At 64.1% G+C, this 18,750-nt stretch overlaps 3 protein-coding genes across 6 annotated transcripts; 2 read left to right on the top strand and 1 right to left on the bottom strand.

Moving 5' to 3' along the window:
• Positions 1 to 12: 12 nt before the first annotated feature.
• On the top strand, positions 13 to 3,355 carry LOC138825271 (tripartite motif-containing protein 3-like). The gene is made up of 2 exons (XM_070019667.1): positions 13 to 26; positions 863 to 3,355. The coding sequence occupies exons 1-2, from the start codon at positions 13 to 15 to the stop codon at positions 2,190 to 2,192; spliced, it is 1,344 nt and encodes a 447-aa protein (XP_069875768.1). The 3' UTR covers positions 2,193 to 3,355.
• Positions 3,244 to 5,286, bottom strand: LOC138825272 (uncharacterized). The gene is made up of 3 exons (XM_070019668.1): positions 5,084 to 5,286; positions 3,720 to 4,310; positions 3,244 to 3,247 (listed from the first exon to the last, which is right to left on the bottom strand). Exons 1-3 carry the CDS (start codon positions 5,284 to 5,286, stop codon positions 3,244 to 3,246), a joined length of 798 nt encoding a protein of 265 aa, XP_069875769.1.
• Positions 4,038 to 16,434, top strand: LOC138825382 (phosphatidylinositol N-acetylglucosaminyltransferase subunit Q-like). Of its 4 annotated transcripts, XM_070019854.1 has the most exons (12): positions 4,038 to 4,142; positions 5,157 to 5,328; positions 6,206 to 6,904; positions 8,404 to 8,535; positions 8,677 to 8,797; positions 10,826 to 10,952; positions 11,179 to 11,332; positions 11,434 to 11,545; positions 11,943 to 12,023; positions 12,471 to 12,585; positions 14,681 to 14,742; positions 15,335 to 16,434. In XM_070019854.1, exons 3-12 carry the CDS (start codon positions 6,216 to 6,218, stop codon positions 15,485 to 15,487), a joined length of 1,746 nt encoding a protein of 581 aa, XP_069875955.1. In that variant the 5' UTR covers positions 4,038 to 4,142; positions 5,157 to 5,328; positions 6,206 to 6,215; the 3' UTR covers positions 15,488 to 16,434. The 4 variants fall into 4 exon arrangements, with proteins under 4 accessions (XP_069875955.1, XP_069875952.1, XP_069875953.1 ...); XM_070019851.1 differs by lacking the exons at positions 4,038 to 4,142; positions 5,157 to 5,328 and having other exon boundaries at positions 5,374 to 6,904; positions 8,500 to 8,535; XM_070019852.1 differs by lacking the exons at positions 4,038 to 4,142; positions 5,157 to 5,328 and having other exon boundaries at positions 5,375 to 6,754.
• Positions 16,435 to 18,750: the final 2,316 nt, after the last annotated feature.

The following is an 18,750-nucleotide window of genomic DNA, read 5'->3' on the forward strand; positions in this document are numbered from 1 at the left end:
GCCTCACCCTCCATGGACCCTGAAGTGTAAGCTCTGTTTCCCGAGTGGGCTGGGCTGGCCGGGCTAGGGCCAGTCTGAACCGGACCCTCAGCTGCGCCGTGGGCCTCCCAGCCTGGCGATAGCATCAGGCTCCCCACTGTGAGGCGCTAGGGCAGCCTGGGGTTGGGGTGCTGAGTCTCAGACTGGGCCTCACAGGTGCCCGCCGGGTGCCCTCCACCTGGAGGCTTCTGGGGTAGGACGAGGAAGTGATGTGCTGATCCAAAGCAGGGCTAGAGCCCCTCATCTCATGAGACCATCCTGCCTGGATAGGATGGTGGCCTAGCCGGCAGAACCCCTTCCCCACGGTCCTGATGGAAAGCCCTGCCCCGGTTGGTGGGAAGGCTGAAGGCTGCCTCTAGTGTGGAGCCCCAGGGACCCCTGGAGAGGGCAGCGGGGGGGGGGGGGGCGTCCTGCGGAGCAGCAGGGGAGGAGGAGACCTGGGAGCACTTGTGCTCTGGAGCTGCCTTGCCCCAGATGCCCCTCCCCTGTCCTCCTCCTGCTCCCTGGGACCTGCGTGGTGACTCCTCCCCCTCCCCGGCTGGTCTCCAACAACAGAGGCCTGAGCTGGGAGACTGCTGCGGCCTCCCGAGGGGCCCTGGAAGAAGCCCATCACCCCCTGGGCTCAGAGCTCTCCCTGCCTGGTGCACAGGGGGCCGTGGGGTCATCAGGAATTTGGACCATTTCCAAAGAGAGTGAGTTTGAGAAATGCCACCTATCTGTCACCTCCTCACAAAAACTTTAACTTTTAACCTTCGACCTTCCGGGGTGGGCCAGGTTGCCCAGACTCCAGCGACCTTGACAGCCAGTGATTGCTGGGCCTAAGGGCCCTCGAGAGGCATTCAGCATCTGAGGAACTGAGCTTGAATCCAGCTTGGATCCCTCCAGCCCCAGCCTCCTCCCAGCCTCCTCCCAGCCCCAGCCTCCTCCCAGCCCCAGCCTCCTCCCAGCCCCAGCCTCCTCCCAGCCTCCTCCCAGCCCCAGCCTCCTCCCAGCCCCAGCCTCCTCCCAGCCCCAGCCTCCTCCCAGCCTCCTCCCAGGCCCAGCCTCCTCCCAGCCCCAGCCTCCTCCCAGCCTCCTCCCAGGCCCAGCCTCAGCCTCCACCTCAGCTTCAGCCTCAGCCCCATGCCCCAACTCCTCCTCTCTGTGATAAGAGGACACCAACGCTGCCCCCAGAAAGGACTCCAGGACCGTCGAGCACCCCGGCACACAGTGCCCCCAACCATCCTGCAGTTGCAGAAAAGCTGAGTGGACCGCTGCTGCCGAGCTGCTGCCCTCTGGCTTCCTGGCCTGGCCTGTGGCTCACTCTGGATCCTCCCGCAGGTCCCCGGGGGTCCCCGCGGCCCCGGCTGCTTGGGCGGATCCCGGTGCCCTTGGGCGCTGTGGGGGAGCTCAGGGGCCTACACTGCTCCCCGGATGGCCTGCTCTTCCTGACAGCAGGGTCCAGGCCCTTCGTCCATGTGCTGGACCTGGAGGGACACGCCCTTTGCCACCTGCCGTGCCGCAGGCAGGGCGCTGGGGCCTTCGTTCCGGAGGACGTGGCAGTGACGGCCGCGGGGCTGGTGGTGGTCAGCGACCTCGTCCACGGGGCCGTCCACGCGCTCCAGCACACCAGACGAGCCCCGCAAGGCCACTGGGCCACTGTGGGCACGTTCCTGTCCCCCAGAGGGCTAGCTGTGGATGCCCTTGGCCGCTTCCTGGTCGCAGACTACTTGCGTGGGTCTGTGCACAGCTTCACCTTGGGCCCCACCCGGGAGCTGCTGGCCCCGGCTGTGATTCTGGGTCTGGAAGGCCCCTGCTGGGTGGGCCCAGGACCTGACGGGGGCCTGGCTGTGACGGAGGAGTTCGGGAGTGTGTGGTTGTTCGGCAGTGCCCGCCAGCCCCTGGGCTCCCTCGGGGCCCGCACGGGGCACACTTTTGGCCGCCCGGCAGGCGTGTGCTCCGACTCCGAGGGCAATGTCATTGTGGCTGACCAACGGAGGCGTCAGGTGACTCTGTTTCCCCGTGTTGGGCCTCCCATCTGCCTGCTGTCAGAGGGGCTGGAGAGGCCCTTGGGCGTGGCCTGTGCACCGCAGGGCCGGCTTGTTGTGGCAGATGCTGGAGACAACTGCATCAAGATATACCAGCACCTGGGGCCTGGAGGGGAGCCCCAGTGAGCAAGGCGCACCTGAACCTCCGGCGGCGTGGCCTCTGGGGGGCAGGACCTGCCATCCCACTGCAGCTGCAGGTCCTGAGCCTGGCTGCACTTTGTGTTTCTCTTGGCAAGTGCCTCCCGAGCCTCCCCCACAAGCCTAGAGCTGGGCCCTTTCCGCCCCTCTGTTCAGTGCACCCCCCTGCCCTGCGCCCAAGTCCCAAGGGCCTGAGTCCCAGGAGGCCTGGGAGCCTGAAACTCTTGGTGGGATGTGGACAACCTGGAAGCAGCGATCAAGGCGGGGGCTCCTGACCCACGCCAGCCGCAGCCTCTTATCAGAGTCAGGCAGGCAGGGAGGGCGGAGGCCAGGAGGGTGTGACTGGGTGGGCAGCTTGGAGCAGGGATGTGGCCCTTTCGTCCCCCTCAGCCTCTCAGACACCCATAGTCCTTCCTGAGCCTCTAGAAGCTTCTCTGGACCAAGTGGAGGTAAGGGGTAGGCGCAGCCGAGAGGTAGCCCAGAGGTGATGGGGGTAGGGTAAGAGTCTAGCTAGTTTAGAGTCTCAGTATTCTCTTCCCCATTCAAAATGAAGAGCTCTGGGTAGGTGGCAGGGGCCTGTCCTGGGCAGTTTTCCATGGAAGACATACTTCCGCTGCTTAAAAAGAGTAATGCCATGGCTTTTCTGCCCATGTTTGAAGGGAAATAAGGCCTGGAAGGGAAGTGTGTGTGTCTGTGTGGGGGAGGTGTTAGTTAAATTTGGGCCCCAGTAAAGGGGCTTTATGAAGACAGGAACAGCCGGGCACTGGTGGCTCACGCCTATAATCCTAGCCACTAAGGAGGCTGAGGTCTGAGGACTGTGGTTCAAGGCCAGCCCAGGCAAGAAAATCTGTCAGACTCTTATCTCCAATGAACCACCAGAAAACTGGAAGTGGAGCTGTGGCTCAAAGTGGTAGGGCATTACCCTTGAGTGAAAAGCTCAGGGACAGCACCAGGCGCTGAGTTCAAGCCCCACAATCAACAACCACAAAACAAAACCTTGCCGGCCCTGGCCCTGCAAGCCTGAGCTGTGCTCAGCCTGTCACCTGGAATTGGGAGTCTGTGATTTAACTGTTACGCCTACGGGGGTTCTCTCAGGGTCCTGGCCTTGATGCATGGGGTAAACGGACACATGTAAGAAAGCACATGGACTCAATAAACACTGTTTCTGTGTTGTTGGGGCTGCGGATGCCTGTGTGTTCCCGGGCCTGTGAGCGCTGCGGGCACTCGGGACCCTGAGTGAGTGTGTGGGGCTCTGGCCTCTGAACTCTCCTGGCAATCCTTCTTTTTTCTCAGTCGTGGGTCTTGAACTCTGGGCGCTGTCCCTCAGGTCTTCAGCTCAAGGCAAGCGCTCTAGCTCTACCACTTGAGCCACAGCGCCACTTCTGGTTTTCTGGTGGTTTATTGGAGATAAGAGTCTCACGGTCTCTCCTGCCCGGGCTGGCTTTGAACCACGATCCTCAGATCTCAGCCTCCTGAGTAGCTAGGATTACAGGCGTGAGCCACCAGCGCTGGCACCTGATGGCCCCGGGCCGGGCAGTGGGACCAGGGCCAGGGTAGGGGTCGGGCGGCGGGGCGGGGGCCGGGGCCGGGTCCGGGCCGGGGCCGGGGTCGGGGTCGGGTCCGGGCGGCGGGGTTGGGGCCGGAGTCGGGTCCGAGAGGCGGGGCCGGGTCCGGGCGGCGCGGTCGGGTCCGGGGTCGGGTCCAGGGTCGGGTCCGGGTCCGGGGTCGGGTCGGGGCCGCGGCGCGCGCGGAACCCCGGGGCGCGGCTCGAGCGCCGCACGGGCGCCTTTGGGCGCCGGACCGTCGCGCGGCAACGCGGGGCGAGCGGGCGGAAATGGGATTGGGGTCCGCGGCACCGGCGGAGGGGCCGAGGCCTCGAGCGCCGCCGTCCCGCCCGGCTCCCGCCACGCGGGGCGCCCTGGCCCCGGGCAGCAGCCGGTGAGCGCCGGGGAGGGCGGGAGGCCGCGGCGGGAGCCCGGGGAGCCCGGGCCGGGGGCGAGGCCCGGCCGCCCGGCCTCCCCGGCGACACGGCCCGGTCCCCGGAGCCAGGGCGCCCCGCGGGCGGGAGGAGCGGCGGCGGCGACCCCGCGCGTCCCTGACCCCCGCCTGGGCGGAGCCCGAGAGCGGAGGGGGGAGGGGGGAGGGCGGAGGGGGGAGGGCGGAGCCCGAGAGCGGAGGGGGGAGGGGGGAGGGCGGAGGGGGGAGGGCGGAGCCCGAGAGCGGAGGGGGGAGGGGGGAGGGCGGAGGGGGGAGGGCGGAGCCCGAGAGCGGAGGGCGGAGGGGGGAGCCCGAGAGCGGAGGGCGGAGGGGGGAGGGCGGAGCCCGAGAGCGGAGGGCGGAGGGGGGAGCCCGAGAGCGGAGGGGGGAGGGCGGAGGGGGGAGGGCGGGGGGCGGGGGGAAGAAGGCGGGGGCGGGGGAGGGCGGGGGGCGGAGGGGGGCGGAGGGGGGAGGGCGGGGGAGCGCGGGGGGCGGGGGGAAGAAGGCGGGGACGGGGGAGGGCGGAGGGCGGGGGGCGGAGGGAGGGGGGAGGGGGGAGGGCGGGGGGCGGGGGGAAGAAGGCGGGGACGGGGGAGGGCGGAGGGCGGGGGGGAGGGCGGATGGGGGGAGGGCGGATGGGGGAGGGCAGAGGGGGGAGGGCGGGGGGGGGCGGGGGGGTGGGGGGGAGGCGGGCGGGGGAGGGCGGAGGGCGGGGGGGAGGGTGGATGGGGGGAGGGCGGAGGGGGGAGGGCGGAGGGGGGGAGGGCAGAGGGGGGTGGGGGGGTGGGGGGGGAGGCGGGGGGGGGTAGGGGGTAGGGGGGGTGGGGGGGAGGCGGGGGGGGGGTAGGGGGTAGGGGGGGTGGGGGGGAGGCGGGCGGGCGGAGTGGGAACCGGCGGCCGGCCAGCCTCGCTGGGCCCGGCCCAGGCGCCGGTGCTTCAGTTCCTGGCTCCTTTTCTCCTCTTCTTCCGGCGCAGCGCGGCCCTGGCCCTGCCCCTCGCCCTGGCCCTGCCCCTCGCCCTGGCCCTGCCCCTCGCGCCGGCCCGGCCGGGCTGCCCCGTCGTCCGCCCAGGGCGCCCCCGCTGCCCCCGCCGCCCGCGCCCGCATCCTTCCCAGGCTCCCCGAGCCGCGCAGCCGGCCGGGGCCCAGGTGAGCGCCAGGGTGGGAACTGGCCCATCACCGGGTCAGAGCGCCGACCTTTGCCCTCCACTCTCTTCCCTTACGGGGAGGAGCTTCTTGTGAAGGTGGCTTTTAAAGCAAAAGGCTGGCGGGTGCATTGCGTTGAATTCACCCATGTGAACGTTCCAGGTGGCCACCCCAGTCTTGTGCGTACTGCTGGGCCAAGGGTGTTTCTCTTCCCCAGCCACAGCCCTCAGCTGTCTGGTGTTGTGTTCCCCAGAGAGGGTCATGGTGGGTCTCTACTGTCTGGGCTGTCCTGACAGGCTGAGATGGAAAGGCTTGGGCTGTGCTGGCTGGGCCGGTCTCCTTTGGCCACAGTGGGCTCCTCTCAAGCAGAATTGCCAAACCGCTGTCATAACGTCCTGATGCCCAGCGTCTGGCCTTCCGGAGGAGGAAGGGACAGGAAGAGAACATGGCTTTTGGTGCTGCCTGGGGATTTGACGGGCTGGGGTGGAGCATGGGTTTCCCCGTAGGCATGTTCACCAGCTGCCTGCCCTGCGTAGTTATGGGGGGAGGGGATGTTGGGAGTCCTAGAGGCGGCCTGCTCACGTGGAGCCCACTGCCCACCCACAGGAAGAAGGAAGCTCCACAGCCCCATGCCAGGGCAGGCCTGCCTCAGAATGGGAGGCGGCGCTGGCCTGCCGAGGCACGCGGTGCTGCTGTGCTGGGTCTGGCTTGGGGGGCTGCCCGTGGGAGATGGAAGGCCATGGCCCACAGCCGCCACGAGGCAACCCACCCCGGAGGGCAAGGACATGCCCTCTAGGCCGTGGCCCCGCCCGTGGCCCCGCCGCCGCTGCCAGCCACGCAGCGGCAGCACTTCTCAGCCAGCTCTCTCCTTCCCTTCCAGGGCGCCCGGCATGATGCTCAAGGCCTTCTTCCCCACATGCTGTGCCTCAGCAGACAGTGGGCTGCTGGTGGGTCGGTGGGTTCCGGAACAAAGCAGTGCTGTGGTCCTGGCTGTGGTGCACTTTCCTTTCATCCCCATCCAGGTTAAGCGGCTCCTGGCACAGGTGCAGCAGGCCAGCCGGGTCGGTGTGACCGTGCTGGGCACCTGGTGTCACCACCAGCAGGAGCCTGAGGAAGGCCTGGGCCACTTCCTGGAGGGCCTGAGTGCCATCTTCACCCATGAGCCCTGGTTGCAGCTCTGTCGGGAGAAGGGCAGCAGGGCCTGGAGCTGCAGGGCCACGCACCACCAACTGCCTGCCACCCCGGGCACCCCCAGCGAGGACCAGGTCATGCTCATTTTCTACGACCAGCGAAAGGTGCTGCTGTCCTGGCTGCATCCCCCTGCGGTGCTGCCTGATCAGCAGGCCGGAGATGCCGCCGCCAGTGCTGGGGGTCTGGCTGCCGTCTTCGACACAGTGGCGCAGAGTGAGGTGCTCTTCCGCGGTGACCGGTACGATGAAGGGCCTGTGCGGCTGAGCCATTGGCAGTCAGAGGGTGTGGAAGGCAGCATCCTTGTGGAGTTGGCAAAGTGGGCCTCGGGGCCCCTCTGTCTGCTGCTGGCCTCTCTGCTCTCGCTGGTCTCTGCTGCCGGTACTTGCTGGTAGGTGCCCAGGGGCCGGGCGGGGTACAGTAGAGAGCCAGGCCCCTGAGAACCTTAGGCTCACCTCCTACTGTGGCTGGAGGCCCATGGGGACCCTGCCCAGGACCCTGGCCATCCTCCCACCCTGAGCATCCTTGAAGTACTGGGGATGGCCGTGGCTCTTGTGTCTTATTCCTGACTGGGTTAGATCCACTGTTTTCAGCAGCTTCTGGGTTGTCTGAGGTCCACTGCCTAGGGGCACAGGTTGAACTACCGATGGCCCAAGTCCCCAAAATAACTTAGATATTGTTCCCAAATGGTCGTTGGCTGCCCCGGCTAGGAATCCTCTGCCTTGTGAGGTCAGAGGGAAGCGAAGCTGCCCGCTTCCCCAGTGCCCTGACTGCTTGTCCCTGCAGGCCTCACCCCTGCAGTGCTCACCTGCAGAAGAGTGCTTCTCAGCCAGGCGCGGTGGTTGAGATCTGAGCATCACAGTTTAGAGCCAGCCCCGCAGGAACGTCTGTGAGACTCTTATCTCCAACTAACCACCAGAAAACCAGAAATAATGCTGTGGCTCCAAGTGGTAGAGTGCTAGCCTTGAGAAAAAGAGCTCAGGGACAGCGCCCAGGTTCTGAGTTCAAGCCCTGTGGCTGCTGACCCCCCCCCCAAAAAAAAAGAAAAAGAAAAAAGGCAAAGGGTTTGTGAAAGTCCTTGATGCACGGCAAGAGCGCAGCTGTTGGCTGGCTAGTGTCAGTGTCACTGGCTGGGTGGGTCCTCTGGGCTCTCGTGCCCCTTTTGTGCCCTCCGTAAGCAGTTCCAGGATGCAGTGGGGCTTGGTCTGCGCTGGGCCAGTTTGCAGTCCTAGAGCACCGCACCGGTGGTAGGAGCAGTCTTTGTGTCTGGCAAGCATTAATTTTCCTCCAAAGCTCTAGGCATAGGTTCTGGCGTGGGTTAGTTGAAACGCTGCACTTTCAGAAGTCCCTAGTTCCCTCTGGATCCACAGGGCCCCTGAGCAGGGGTACGGGCTCCTGGCTGACCTTGCTGACCTCCGCTCTCATCCATGTGAATGTGGCAGAGTTGCTACCAGCACCGTCTCCACCTCCCTTAGTGTGCAGACATCTGGAAGGGTCCCCATGTCTCCCTTGTCCATGAGAGATTGAGTCTTGACGGGGAGCCAGGCCAGCCCGGGGACCCTTGCCAAGCCTCTGGGCTGCCATCTGGCAGGCAGAGCAAGTCCTGGGTGGGTGGGAGGTGACCTGATTCCCGCTCCAGACCGTCTTGGTGCTCAGTGCTGCCTGCCTGGTGGGCTGTGTGCTCCAGGTTTGTTGAGGCTAAGGGTGGCCATACCGGAGGGGCCCCTGGAGAACAGCCCAGCCCTCCCTGTGCTTGGCTGGGCCATGGGTCTTGTGCACTGCCTCTGCCCTGCTGGGTTAACTCTTCTTCCCTGTGAGGAAAGGGGGGGTCTGCAGGGAGGAGGAACTGGACATGGAAAATGCAGTGTCGACCTTGTGCCCGCCCCCCAGGCTGTGGAGGCTGTGGCCCCTGCCCTTCATTGGGAGCAAGCTCTCCACCTGTGAGCAGCTCCGGCACAGACTGGAGCAACTCACGCTTGTTTTCAGCACTGAGAAGGCCCAGAGCCCCTCGGAGCTGATGAGGTATGGGCCTGCCCCGGGGGCGGGGGGGGACGGGGGACGGCCACGCCCCAGCCCTTTCCCCTTGCCCACCCTCTCTGTGCCCCTCCTGCCACGCCTTCTGAGGTGGCCTAGGCATCCAGCTCTTGCTGACGGTCCTTTTAGGAAGGCCAACACGTTGATCTCTGTGCTCATGGATGTGACCCTTGGCCTCCTGTTGCTCTCTTGGCTCCACGGCAGTAACCGACTTGGGCAGCTGGCTGATGCCCTCGTGCCTGCGGCTGATGTGAGTAGATGAAGGTGGGGAACCCCGGGCAGCAGTCCCTCGGAAGGCCAAAGCAGCTCTTCTCTGCCCAGAGAAAGTTCAGGGGTGGGCTGGGGGCTGGGAATGTGGTTTCGTGGTAGAATGTTTGCCTAGCACACATGAAGTACTGGGTTGGATTCCTCAGTACCACATAAACAGAAAGAGCCGGAAGTGGTGCTATGGCTCATGTTGTAGAGTGCTAGCCCTGAGCAAAAGAAGCTCAGGAACACTGCCCAGGCCCTGAGTTCAAGCCCCAGGACTGCCTCCCCACCCCACCCCCACCCCCCCAAAAAGGAAAGTTCCTGGGGGACACAGACTTGTATTTCAACGCCAAGTATTCACCATGTCTTCCCAAAGATGGCCCCTGTGGCTAGGGTTGAAGATCTCCGTTGCCTCCCTTTCTGGTGACCTCTCATCTCCAGCAGCCTCGGGTGTCTGGAGGGCCCAGCTACTCCCGGGCTAAGTCCATACTTCCTACGCTGACAGCCAGGGGCACAAGCTTGTCTTCTGGGCCTGGCTTTGCCTTCATGGCCCGTGCAACATGTCAGGGCTGGGGGTGGGCCTTCCCTCCTCATCCACTCTGAGTCTTTAACCTCCCTCTTCCTTGGATCCCAAACCTAACTCTACCATTAAGAGAGTGTCTTCCTGGGCAGGGTGTTCTCTTTGCACTTTCAGCTTTTTCTTCTTTTTTATTTTATTTATTTATTTATTTATTTTTGGGTCTGGTCGTGGGGCCTGAACTCTTGGCCTGGGCGCTGTTCCTCAGCTCTTCAGCTCAAGGCGAGCGCTCTACCACTTGAGCCACAGTGCCACTTCCGGCTTTTTTCTTTTTGCTTATGTGGTGCTGAGGAATTGAACCCACGGCCTCAGGCATGCAAGGCAAGCGCTCTATCACTGAGCCACCTTCCCAGCCCCTTTTCTTTATTTTATTTTCCAGCTTTTTGGTGGTTAGTTGGAGATAGGAGTCTGTCTCATTGACTCCTGCCAGGGGCTGGCTTTGAACTGTGATCCTCAAATCTCAGCTTTCTGAGTAGCTAGGATTATAGGCATGAGCCACTGGTATTCAGCTACCTGAAGGCCTCTGTGAACCTGTGTGGCCAGGCCAGGACTCTGGGGTCAGGAGAGGTAGCCTCTGGGCTTACCACGGGCTTTGGGAAAGCAGGGAAGCCAGCCTAGGGGAGGAAGGAGGCTGTGAGAAGGGCTGAGAGCGTGGCTGTTTCTGTATTCTGCCGCGTGGCCAACTTTGTCTTAGACCTCTTTTTTACAGAATTGCTCAAAAATATAAATATTTAATTTCAAAATGAAGTTTTTCCCTGCGACCAAGCTTTTTTATTCTTTAAATATTAAATAAGCTCTATTTATAAAGAATGTTTTCTTCCCTCTCTTGCTGGCCCTGAGAGGGCTGAGGCTGTAGCAGGGGGTTGGGATGGATAGGGTGGGGCACCGAGATGTTTCTGTGGCCTCACCTTCCCTTAGCCGGGTGTGGGGGGCCCTCCCTACCCCCATCACCACATGACCTGCACACGCACAACAGCTCTCCCCTGGGTGCCCAGAACTTCGCTGTGGAGGCCCTTGAGCTGTCCAGGGGTGCTTGTTGTCCAGCATTCTCCTGCTGCCTGGGCCCTTGAGGGGTCTGAAACCCCATGGGATGGCCCCTGTCACTGCCCTGGAGCCCCAGGCCTCTGATGGTGGGCTGGGGTCTTTGGCAGAAGACTGACTCACAGACTCACAGGTTCTCCTGCAGGCCTGAGGCGGGCCCTGTCCAGGCATCACTCAGGGTTTGAAGTGGTAAAGTAGAGAAAGAGGAATACTGTAAGGTGGAGATGGCTGTCCGTGAGGAACGGCTGGGACAGGCCCCGGGGAGCAGGGGCAACTGTCAGCTGCCCAGGCTGTGAACAGCCTGCCAGGAGGATGGAGAGCTGGCTCTCAGCAGGCCTCTGTGAAGAGCCTGGAGGAAGGAAGTATTAACTGCCCTTGCCCTGCCCACGTCCCCTTCACCGTGTTCTGCAGCATGTAGCCGAGGAGCTCCAGCATCTCCTGCAGTGGCTGATGGGAGCTCCGGCCGGGCTCAAGATGAACCGGGCCCTGGACCAGGTGCTAGGCCGCTTCTTCCTGTACCACATACACCTGTGGATCAGTGAGTGCCGACGTGGAGTGAGGGGCCCAGCCAGACTGCGTGGAGGGCAGGGAGGCTGGTCGGGCCGTCCCTTCTGCCCCACCCTCCCGGCCTCCGGGGTGTGAAGCCTGCCAGGCTGGGCACAATCAGGCACTGTTTCCCAGGTCTCGGGTCTCTGTCCCCACTGAGCAACTCAGGGTGCCGGGCTCTTCCAGGGCGCCTCTCAGGGCTGACCCTCCTCCTGCAGGCTACATCCACCTCATGTCCCCCTTCATTGAGCGCATCCTGTGGCACGTGGGCCTCTCGGCCTGCCTGGGGCTGACCGTCGCCCTGTCCATCCTGTCAGACATCGTTGCTCTTCTCACCTTCCACATCTACTGCTTCTACGTCTACGGTGCCAGGTGAGAGTGAAGGCTTCTGAGCTGGTGCACCATGGCGGGAGGGCGGGTGGGTGAAGTCAGGGCCCTGGCTGCCCTGCACTATGCCTGCCTCCATCCTGCAGGCTCTACTGCTTGAAGATCTACGGCCTGTCCTCTCTCTGGCGGCTGTTCCGGGGGAAGAAGTGGAACGTTTTGCGCCAGCGTGTGGACTCCTGCTCCTATGACCTGGACCAGGTACCTGCAGGGCTCAAAGAGGGGTGCCACCAGGGGGCACCTACTCCTACTGCAGGCTTGCCCTGGGGGAGGTGCCATCAGACCAACAGACTTCCCCAGGTGGGGTCAAACTCTGCACCCCCTCGGCAGGGCCGCGGCAGGGGCCTGTCCCACGCCTGTGACGGCCACTTTGTCTGGCATTGTGTGGTGTGCGGCCGTGCGCTCCGGCGGGTGCACGGCGCTTGTGGGCACCGCTCTGTGGCACTGCTCAGTGCCGCCAGGCGTGGGCCCCCTGCACTGCTTGGGAGGACTGGCAGTCCCAGCTGCGGGACCTGACTGGCTGGGGAGGGGCAGGAGCATGTGGAGAGGCACGCGGGAGGGCCAGCCCAGCAGGTCTGCCGTTCGGTCTCCCCTGCAGCTCTTCATCGGGACCCTGCTCTTCACCATCCTGGTCTTCTTGCTGCCCACCACCGCCCTGTACTACCTGGTGTTCACGCTGGTGAGCGTCAGTGCCGCGCCCTCGCTGCAGGCTCCTCCGTGAGCTGGGCGGTGGCGGGCCATCTGTGCTTCCCCTCGGGGCCGTGGCTCTGGTGGGCCCTCTGGGGCTGAGGCGGATGAGGTCCTACCTTCCCCTGCCGGGCTTGGGGCTGGGCGCAGGGGAGAGCGGCACCTGTGGTGGGTGTTGGCAGGGCTGTGCCTGGCACCCAGGTGGCCTGTCAGTGTGGCGTTGTGCAGCTCCTGTCCTGGTACAGGCACTGACCTGCCCCTGGCTCCTTCCCTCCTGACTGCTAGTCCCTGGTCCATGGCCACACTTCATCCACACTTCGTCCTTGAGCCCCTGGGCCACCCTTTGGCCCAGGACCCTGTTGGGCTGCTCTGCTCATGGACATGATCAGTCAGGCTGTGTGTGCAGCCCTGGCCCAGCGACCTGATGTCACCTTCGCAGCTCCGGCTCCTCGTGGTCACGGTGCAGGGCCTGATTCATCTGCTTGTGGACCTCATCAACTCGCTGCCTCTCTACTCTCTTGGCCTTCGGCTCTGCCGGCCCTACCGGCTGGCAGGTAAGTACTGTGTGCTGTGTGCTCTGTGGCTGGCCGTTGGCAGGTAGGTACACACACCTGCACTGCCGCTTCTAGTACTTCAGGAAGGCAGGTCCTCCCAGTCCCCAGCTTCTGTCAGGACTGTCCCGGCCAGCTTCCAGCCAGCTGCCTCCTGGGAGGTCGGTAAGGAGGTCCCCTGAGGTCCACGTGTGGCTCTTGTTCTTTCTTTCTTTCTTTCTTTCTTTTTGTCGGTCATGGGGCCTGAACTCTGGGCTTGGGCGCTGTCCCACCGCTCTCCAGCTCAAGGCTAGCGCTCTACCACTGAGCCAACTTCCCAGCCCCCTTGCTCTTTAATTAACAAATTTATTTTTGGGTATTGTATCACTTGAGCCACATCTCAATCTCCCTTCTGGCTTTTGTGTGTGTGCTGGTCTTTGGGCATGAACTCAGGGCCTGGGTGCTGTTTCTGAGATTTTGTGTTCAAGGCTGGCACTTTACCACTGGAGCCACGGCTTACCCTTGGGAATAAGAGTCTCACAGACTTTCCTGCTTAGGCAGATTTTGAACCTCGATCTTCAAATCTCAGCCTCCTGAGTAGCTAGGACTGTAGGTTTGAGCCACCAGCACCTGAGCCCTTCCAGCTTTTCGCTGGTTAAATGGGGATCTAAGTCTTTTGGATCTGTCTGCCTGGGCTGGCGTCAAACCTTGATCTCGGGCTCTCAGCCCCTGATCAGTCCCAGTGCATCACTCAGTGGCCGCTGGGTGCCCTGCCCTTGCCTTTTCTTTTGGTGTGTTAAGTACCTGCTGGTCTGACTGGGCTGTGCCTGCCCCCAGCTTTGAAGGGACAGGTGCGTGAGGGTGTGGCTGGCCACACCCTGTGTGACAGAAGCATCTTGCACAGGTCTCACAGTATTCAGCACCTGGCTTTCCCCGGCTTTCCCCTGCTTCATGTTGCTTTCTGACACCAGCTGAGGGAGCCTGTCCCTGCAAGGCTTGGGACTGTGGCTTGTCTCTTCTGACTTTGAACATATTCTGGGAGCCCACAGATTTCCTGAACTATCTAGGAGGTCCCAGTGAGCATCAAGTTCCAGCCTTTTTTTTTTTTTTTGGTTGGTCGTGGGGCCTGAACTCTGGGCCTGGGCGCTGTCCCTCAGCTCTTCAGCTCAAGGCAGGTGCTCTACTGCTTGAGCCACAGCGCCACTTCCAGTTTTCTAGTGGTTTTTATTGGAGATAAGAGTCTCATGGACTTTCCTGCTTGGGCTGGCTTTGAACCGTGATCCTCAGATCTCAGCCTCCTGAGTAGCTGGGATGACAGGCGTGAGCCACTGGTGCCCAGCTTTAGTTCCAACTTATTACTGGTTAATTCGAGTCTCACACACTTCTCCTCAAGTTGGCTTTGAACTCTGGCCTCAGATCTCAGCCTTTGGAGTAGCTAGGGTTCCAGGTGTGGATCATCATTGCCCAGTCACTCCTGTTATTTTTTCCAGTCCTGGGCTTGAACTCATGGCTTAGGCACTGTCTCTGAGCTTCTTTGGCTCAAGGCTAGCACTCTACCACTAGAACCACAGCATCACTTCTAGCTTTTTCTGTGTATGTGGTACTGAGGAATCCAACCCAGGGCTTCATGCATGCTAGGCAAGTACCCTACCACTGAGCCATCTTCCCAGCCTGTTTAAGAACCTTCCACCTTGGGACTTCCTAAACTTGGAGCCCTAACTGCAAGCCTGTGTTGTCATAGGCTCCCAAGCTGATCAACACACTGAGTAGTCAGCAGGGCAGCTGCCATCCACGTGCTCTGTGTGCTGCTGGACAATCCACATACTGTCAGCCTGCGGGGCCCCCCCGCCCCGCATGCCTCCCCCTCCCATGCCCCTCAGCTCTCCCTCTCAGGACACTCTTCTGTCTTCTGTGCTACTCTATAGAGGCAAATCAGGATGGGGAGCAGGCGAGGCCTGTGTTCTCTAGGTGCCCCCCAGGTGCTGCTTGGCAAGGCCTTTCCCATTAGAGCTCTCTGCCTACAGGAACCCACAGCACATGGCAGGACCTGTGGGCACTCTGTGGAGCACTGGGGATCGAGGCTGGCACCTACCTCTTAAGCACCTTGCTCTCTTTGCAGCTGGAGTGAAGTTCCGAGTCCTGGAGCACAGGGCAGGCAGACCTCTCTGCCTCCTGATGCAGGTAAGGTCTCCCGTGCCCCTCACTGCTCTACCATGCTTTGCCACCATGTGGGACAGTTGGGGGTCAGCTGCTGTGGGGCCTGAGTGTTAGCATGCCAGCCCGGGGTTATGTGTCAGCAAAAAGGTCCAGCGGAAGTGAGGATTGGGTTCCACGAGGTTAGCCAGCCACGGCTCAGTATCAGGACCCATTGTGCCTGAGACCCGCTGGCGGCCCACGTGTGCCCACCAGGGATGGAGGTTCTAGCTCTGAGTCAGAGACACACTGGGCTGCCCACCTGGCTCCATTCTCCGTCTCCTGTCCTGGGCCCCACAGGGCTCAAGGTCCAAAAGAAACGAACTTAGCGAAAGCCTGTGACTATGCCGTTGTTTCCTGTCAGCTAGACTGTCTTGGGTGCTTGGTCCCTGTGAGGGTGAGTGGGCAGGGTTGAGGCTAACTTAAGTTCCCTCCTGGGCAGACGCCCGCCCCAGCGTGGTGTCTCCCAGAGGCTTGGGCATTTGCAGTCTCTGCTGAGTGGATCCTGAGGTGGATGGATCTATTCTAGCCCCGAAGTACGCTGACCACTCACCTGCTCACCACTGCCCTGTCCTTCCAGATAAACCCCCTGCCCTACAGCCGCGTGGCGCACACCTACCGCCTCCCCAGCTGTGGCTGCCCTCCCAAGCACTCCTGGGGCTCTCTGTGCCGCAAGCTGTTCTTTGGAGAGCTTATCTACCCCTGGAGGCAGAGAGGGGAAAAGCAGGACTGAGCAGCCAGTCTCCGCTCACAGCCGTCATCCCTCTGCTGGTGGCAGCCGTCACAGCCGCCATCCTTCTTTGCCAGATGGCACTGGTCTTGGGAACAGCGGGGACCCACACAGGGGCCAACCAGAATGGCCCTGTTCTCTGTGTGAGCGGGCCTTCTTCCCGAATCCCTGTCCTGCCTCCTGGGCTTCTCCGAAGGCCCTGCCAGCCTGTGCTGACCCTCCTGTACCGCCTGCCTGGAGACCTGGCTTCTAGAAGGTCTGCCGTGGCATACACTCTTAGCAGCCTGCAGCCCCTGCGTGGCTGTCCCCCTGGCCCAGCGGTCACCGGCCAGGCAGGCCCTGGGGCCTTCCAGATGCCTCCCTGGAATGCCTCCATCTGAGGGATTGAAGCAGTTGCTGACCCCCAGGCCTGGTGGACCAGACCTTCCCACCCCGAATCTTGCTGGGCTCGTTGGTGCTCCCCTGAGGTCGCTTTGTGAAGAGCTGCTGATAGGCCACTGGCTATCTTTTTGCGTGGAGCCAGGCCTTGTGAGGTAGCCCGGGCTACCTATTTGGAAACTGGATGCCTGCCCATCTGGCTGGCCCACCCTGCCCAGTCGCCCTGGGACAGGTCCTCTGGTAAGACCTTCCATCTCCTGTCACTGGCTTCCTGCTTCTGCAGCCCAGAGTGTGAATTGCCCTGGGTGATCGTGGCTGGGCTACCTGCCCATCACCAGATCCCATGACAGGAGAGAAAGCTGAGGGTGCGGTGCCAAGTGGTGTGGAAGCGTCCACGTAGGGGGAAGGGCAGTGCGTCCTGCTCATCCAGTAGGGACACTCAGGATTGTCTTCTTCCCATACTCCTTTGCCACAGACCTCAGCAACTCAAAGCCCCTGGTCCAGCACTGGTGGGGATGAGTCTGGACCCTGACTTTTACCGTGTTCACAATAAAACCTGCTATGAGCTTGGAGTGCCAGCTTGGCCTTTCCCATGGAGCATGCACTCTGGTCTGGGGAGGCCCATGGTACCTGGGCTGGGTGGGTATAGAGACCTCCTAGAGGACTAGGATGTGCTCTGGCTGGCAGACTGTGTCCTGTTTGTGGTCTACAGCAGGTCTGGGTGAGTATGCAGGCCTTGGGTCCTCGGTGTTCTGGCGCAGGTGGGTAAACCAGGGCTGCAGGGCCTCTGATCACAACTTCACCTGGCATAAGGGGCTGACTTCTGGGATAGGATATACCTTGGGGAAATAGGGCACTAACTATGCTGGTTCTGGTGAGTGTGCAGAGTCTGCAGTCCCTGGACTGGGCTACTGGAATTTCTGCCTCCTGTCCAGACTACGGAGAAGGATTTGGACACTAGGGAGGCCCCTGAGCGCCATCTTGGTCTGGATTTCCAAGTGTCCATCAGACCTGCAGACTGCCAATGGGCTCCTCTCGCTGTGGTACCGGGGACGACCGTCCAGGTGGGCCCCACAAAGTCCAGAGGACTCCGGTTGGAGCTTCCCAGCGGCCAGATGCGGAGGCTCAGTTGCACGTGGTTGCCACACATCCTGTTCACATCCTCTCCTGTGCCTGGCTGGCCTGCTTCCCCCGGCCCCGGCCCCCTGCTTTATGCAGCCCTGTCGTGGGCCTCGCCGGAGCGCTCCCCGCCGCTGGACACCAGAGCGGCCCCCGGGTGCGGTGGGTCCGTGGGCATGCGTCCTGCAAATGGCCATTCCTGGCAGACAGTGTGGCCACAGGGGAGGCAGGGCACCCCCCAGGCCCCGGGTCTGCGGCAGTGTCCGCAGCAGGCCCGGCCTCCCAGCGGCTAGAAGAGGAGCCTACCGAGGGTGGGGGAAGAGGGGGGACCCCGCCCCCGGCCCCCCCAACCCCCGCGGGCGCGCGACCCCGCCCCCGGCCCCCCTCCTCCCCGCGGGCGCGCGACCCCGCCCCCGGCCCCCCCTCCTCCCCGCGGGCGCGCGTCCCCGACCCCGGCCCCCCCACGCCCCCCCCCCGCGGGCGCGCGACCCCGCCCCCGGCCCCCCCCCTCCCCCGCGGGCGCGCGTCCCCGACCCCGGCCCCCCCACGCCCCCCCCCCCGCGGGCGCGCGACCCCGCCCCCGGCCCCCCCAACCCCCGCGGGCGCGCGACCCCGCCCCCGGCCCCCCCTCCTCCCCGCGGGCGCGCGTCCCCGACCCCGGCCCCCCCACGCCCCCCCCCCGCGGGCGCGCGTCCCCGACCCCCCCACGCCCCCCCCCCGCGGGCGCGCGTCCCCGACCCCGGCCCCCCCACGCCCCCCCCCCGCGGGCGCGCGTCCCCGACCCCGGCCCCCCCCTCCCCCGCGGGCGCGCGTCCCCGACCCCGGCCCCCCCTCCTCCCCGCGGGCGCGCGACCCCGACCCCGGCCCCCCCACGCCCCCCCCCCCGCGGGCGCGCAACCCCGACCCCGGCCCCCCCCTCCCCCGCGGGCGCGCGACCCCGACCCCGGCCCTTCCCCCGCCGCGGGCGCGCGTCGGGGCGGGACTAGGCTGCCGTCGGCCGCGCCCAGCAGGCGGAAGGCCCGCCTTCCGGGCCGCTCAGGAGAAAGCCCCGCCTCCGGCCCGCCACACCCCCGGGGAAGCGCGTCCCCGACGGCCGGCCGTTTCGCCTCGCCTCCTCCGGGTCTCCGCGGGATCAGCCGGCTCAGCTTGCTGGAGTCTCGGTCCTGGTGGACCCGCCCGCCTCGAGCGGCGCCGCCGCCGTCCCGCCGCTGGTACGCGGCCGGCACCAGCGCCAACAGCCTAGAGCTTCCTGATTGGCGAGAGCGCTAGGAAGGGGGCGGGGACTGCCTGGTGGGCTAGGGGGCGGGGCTACGGTAGCGGGTGCTCTGATAGACATGTAGAGCAGCCAATGGTTGCAGGAAAATGGGGGCAGGAGGCCGGGGGCTACGTCGGTGAGGTGGGCACGTCCGTAGTGTTCGTAACGCTGAGTTAAGCCGGTGTGTGTGTGGGGAGGGGGGGTGGCACGTATTTGACGGGCGGACGAACGGGCTAACAGCCGTGGGAAACGGAGCGGAGGCCGGCCAATAGGGACGGCCCGAGGCAGGGTGGCCACGGGGCGGAGCCGCTCGAGGCTCCGCGGCGCCGAGCGTGTGTGGGAAACGCCGGGGCGGGGCAGCCGCGACAGCCAGGCGGCCGGGCCAATGGCCGGCGGAGGGTCGGCCACCGGCGGCCAATGACCGCGCCGCGTGCGGGGCGGGGGGCGGGGCCGCGCGGCGCCAGCGAGCGGGCGGGGGCGGGCGGCGCGGCCGCGGGGAGGTGAGGCGGGCGGT

Source organism: Dipodomys merriami, unplaced genomic scaffold (assembly GCF_024711535.1).
Source record: "Dipodomys merriami isolate MVZ:Mamm:240054 unplaced genomic scaffold, mDipMer1.0.p SCAF_137, whole genome shotgun sequence".
Taxonomy (NCBI): Eukaryota; Metazoa; Chordata; class Mammalia; order Rodentia; family Heteromyidae; genus Dipodomys; species Dipodomys merriami.

Bases quoted from the DNA above. Each gene is read 5' to 3' on its own strand.
- LOC138825382 (XM_070019851.1), top strand. From the start codon at position 5,877: ATGTTGGGAGTCCTAGAGGCGGCCTGCTCACGTGGAGCCCACTGCCCA. The intron at 11,546-11,942 runs GTACCTGCAGGG...TCTCCCCTGCAG, and splicing joins GCTCCTATGACCTGGACCAG to CTCTTCATCGGGACCCTGCT. The intron at 14,743-15,334 runs GTAAGGTCTCCC...CTGTCCTTCCAG, and splicing joins CTCTCTGCCTCCTGATGCAG to ATAAACCCCCTGCCCTACAG.
- LOC138825272 (XM_070019668.1), bottom strand. From the start codon at position 5,286: ATGCGGGCGCGGGCGGCGGGGGCAGCGGGGGCGCCCTGGGCGGACGAC. The intron at 4,311-5,083 runs GCCGGCCGCCGG...GGCTCCGCCCAG, and splicing joins GGCCGGGCCCAGCGAGGCTG to GCGGGGGTCAGGGACGCGCG.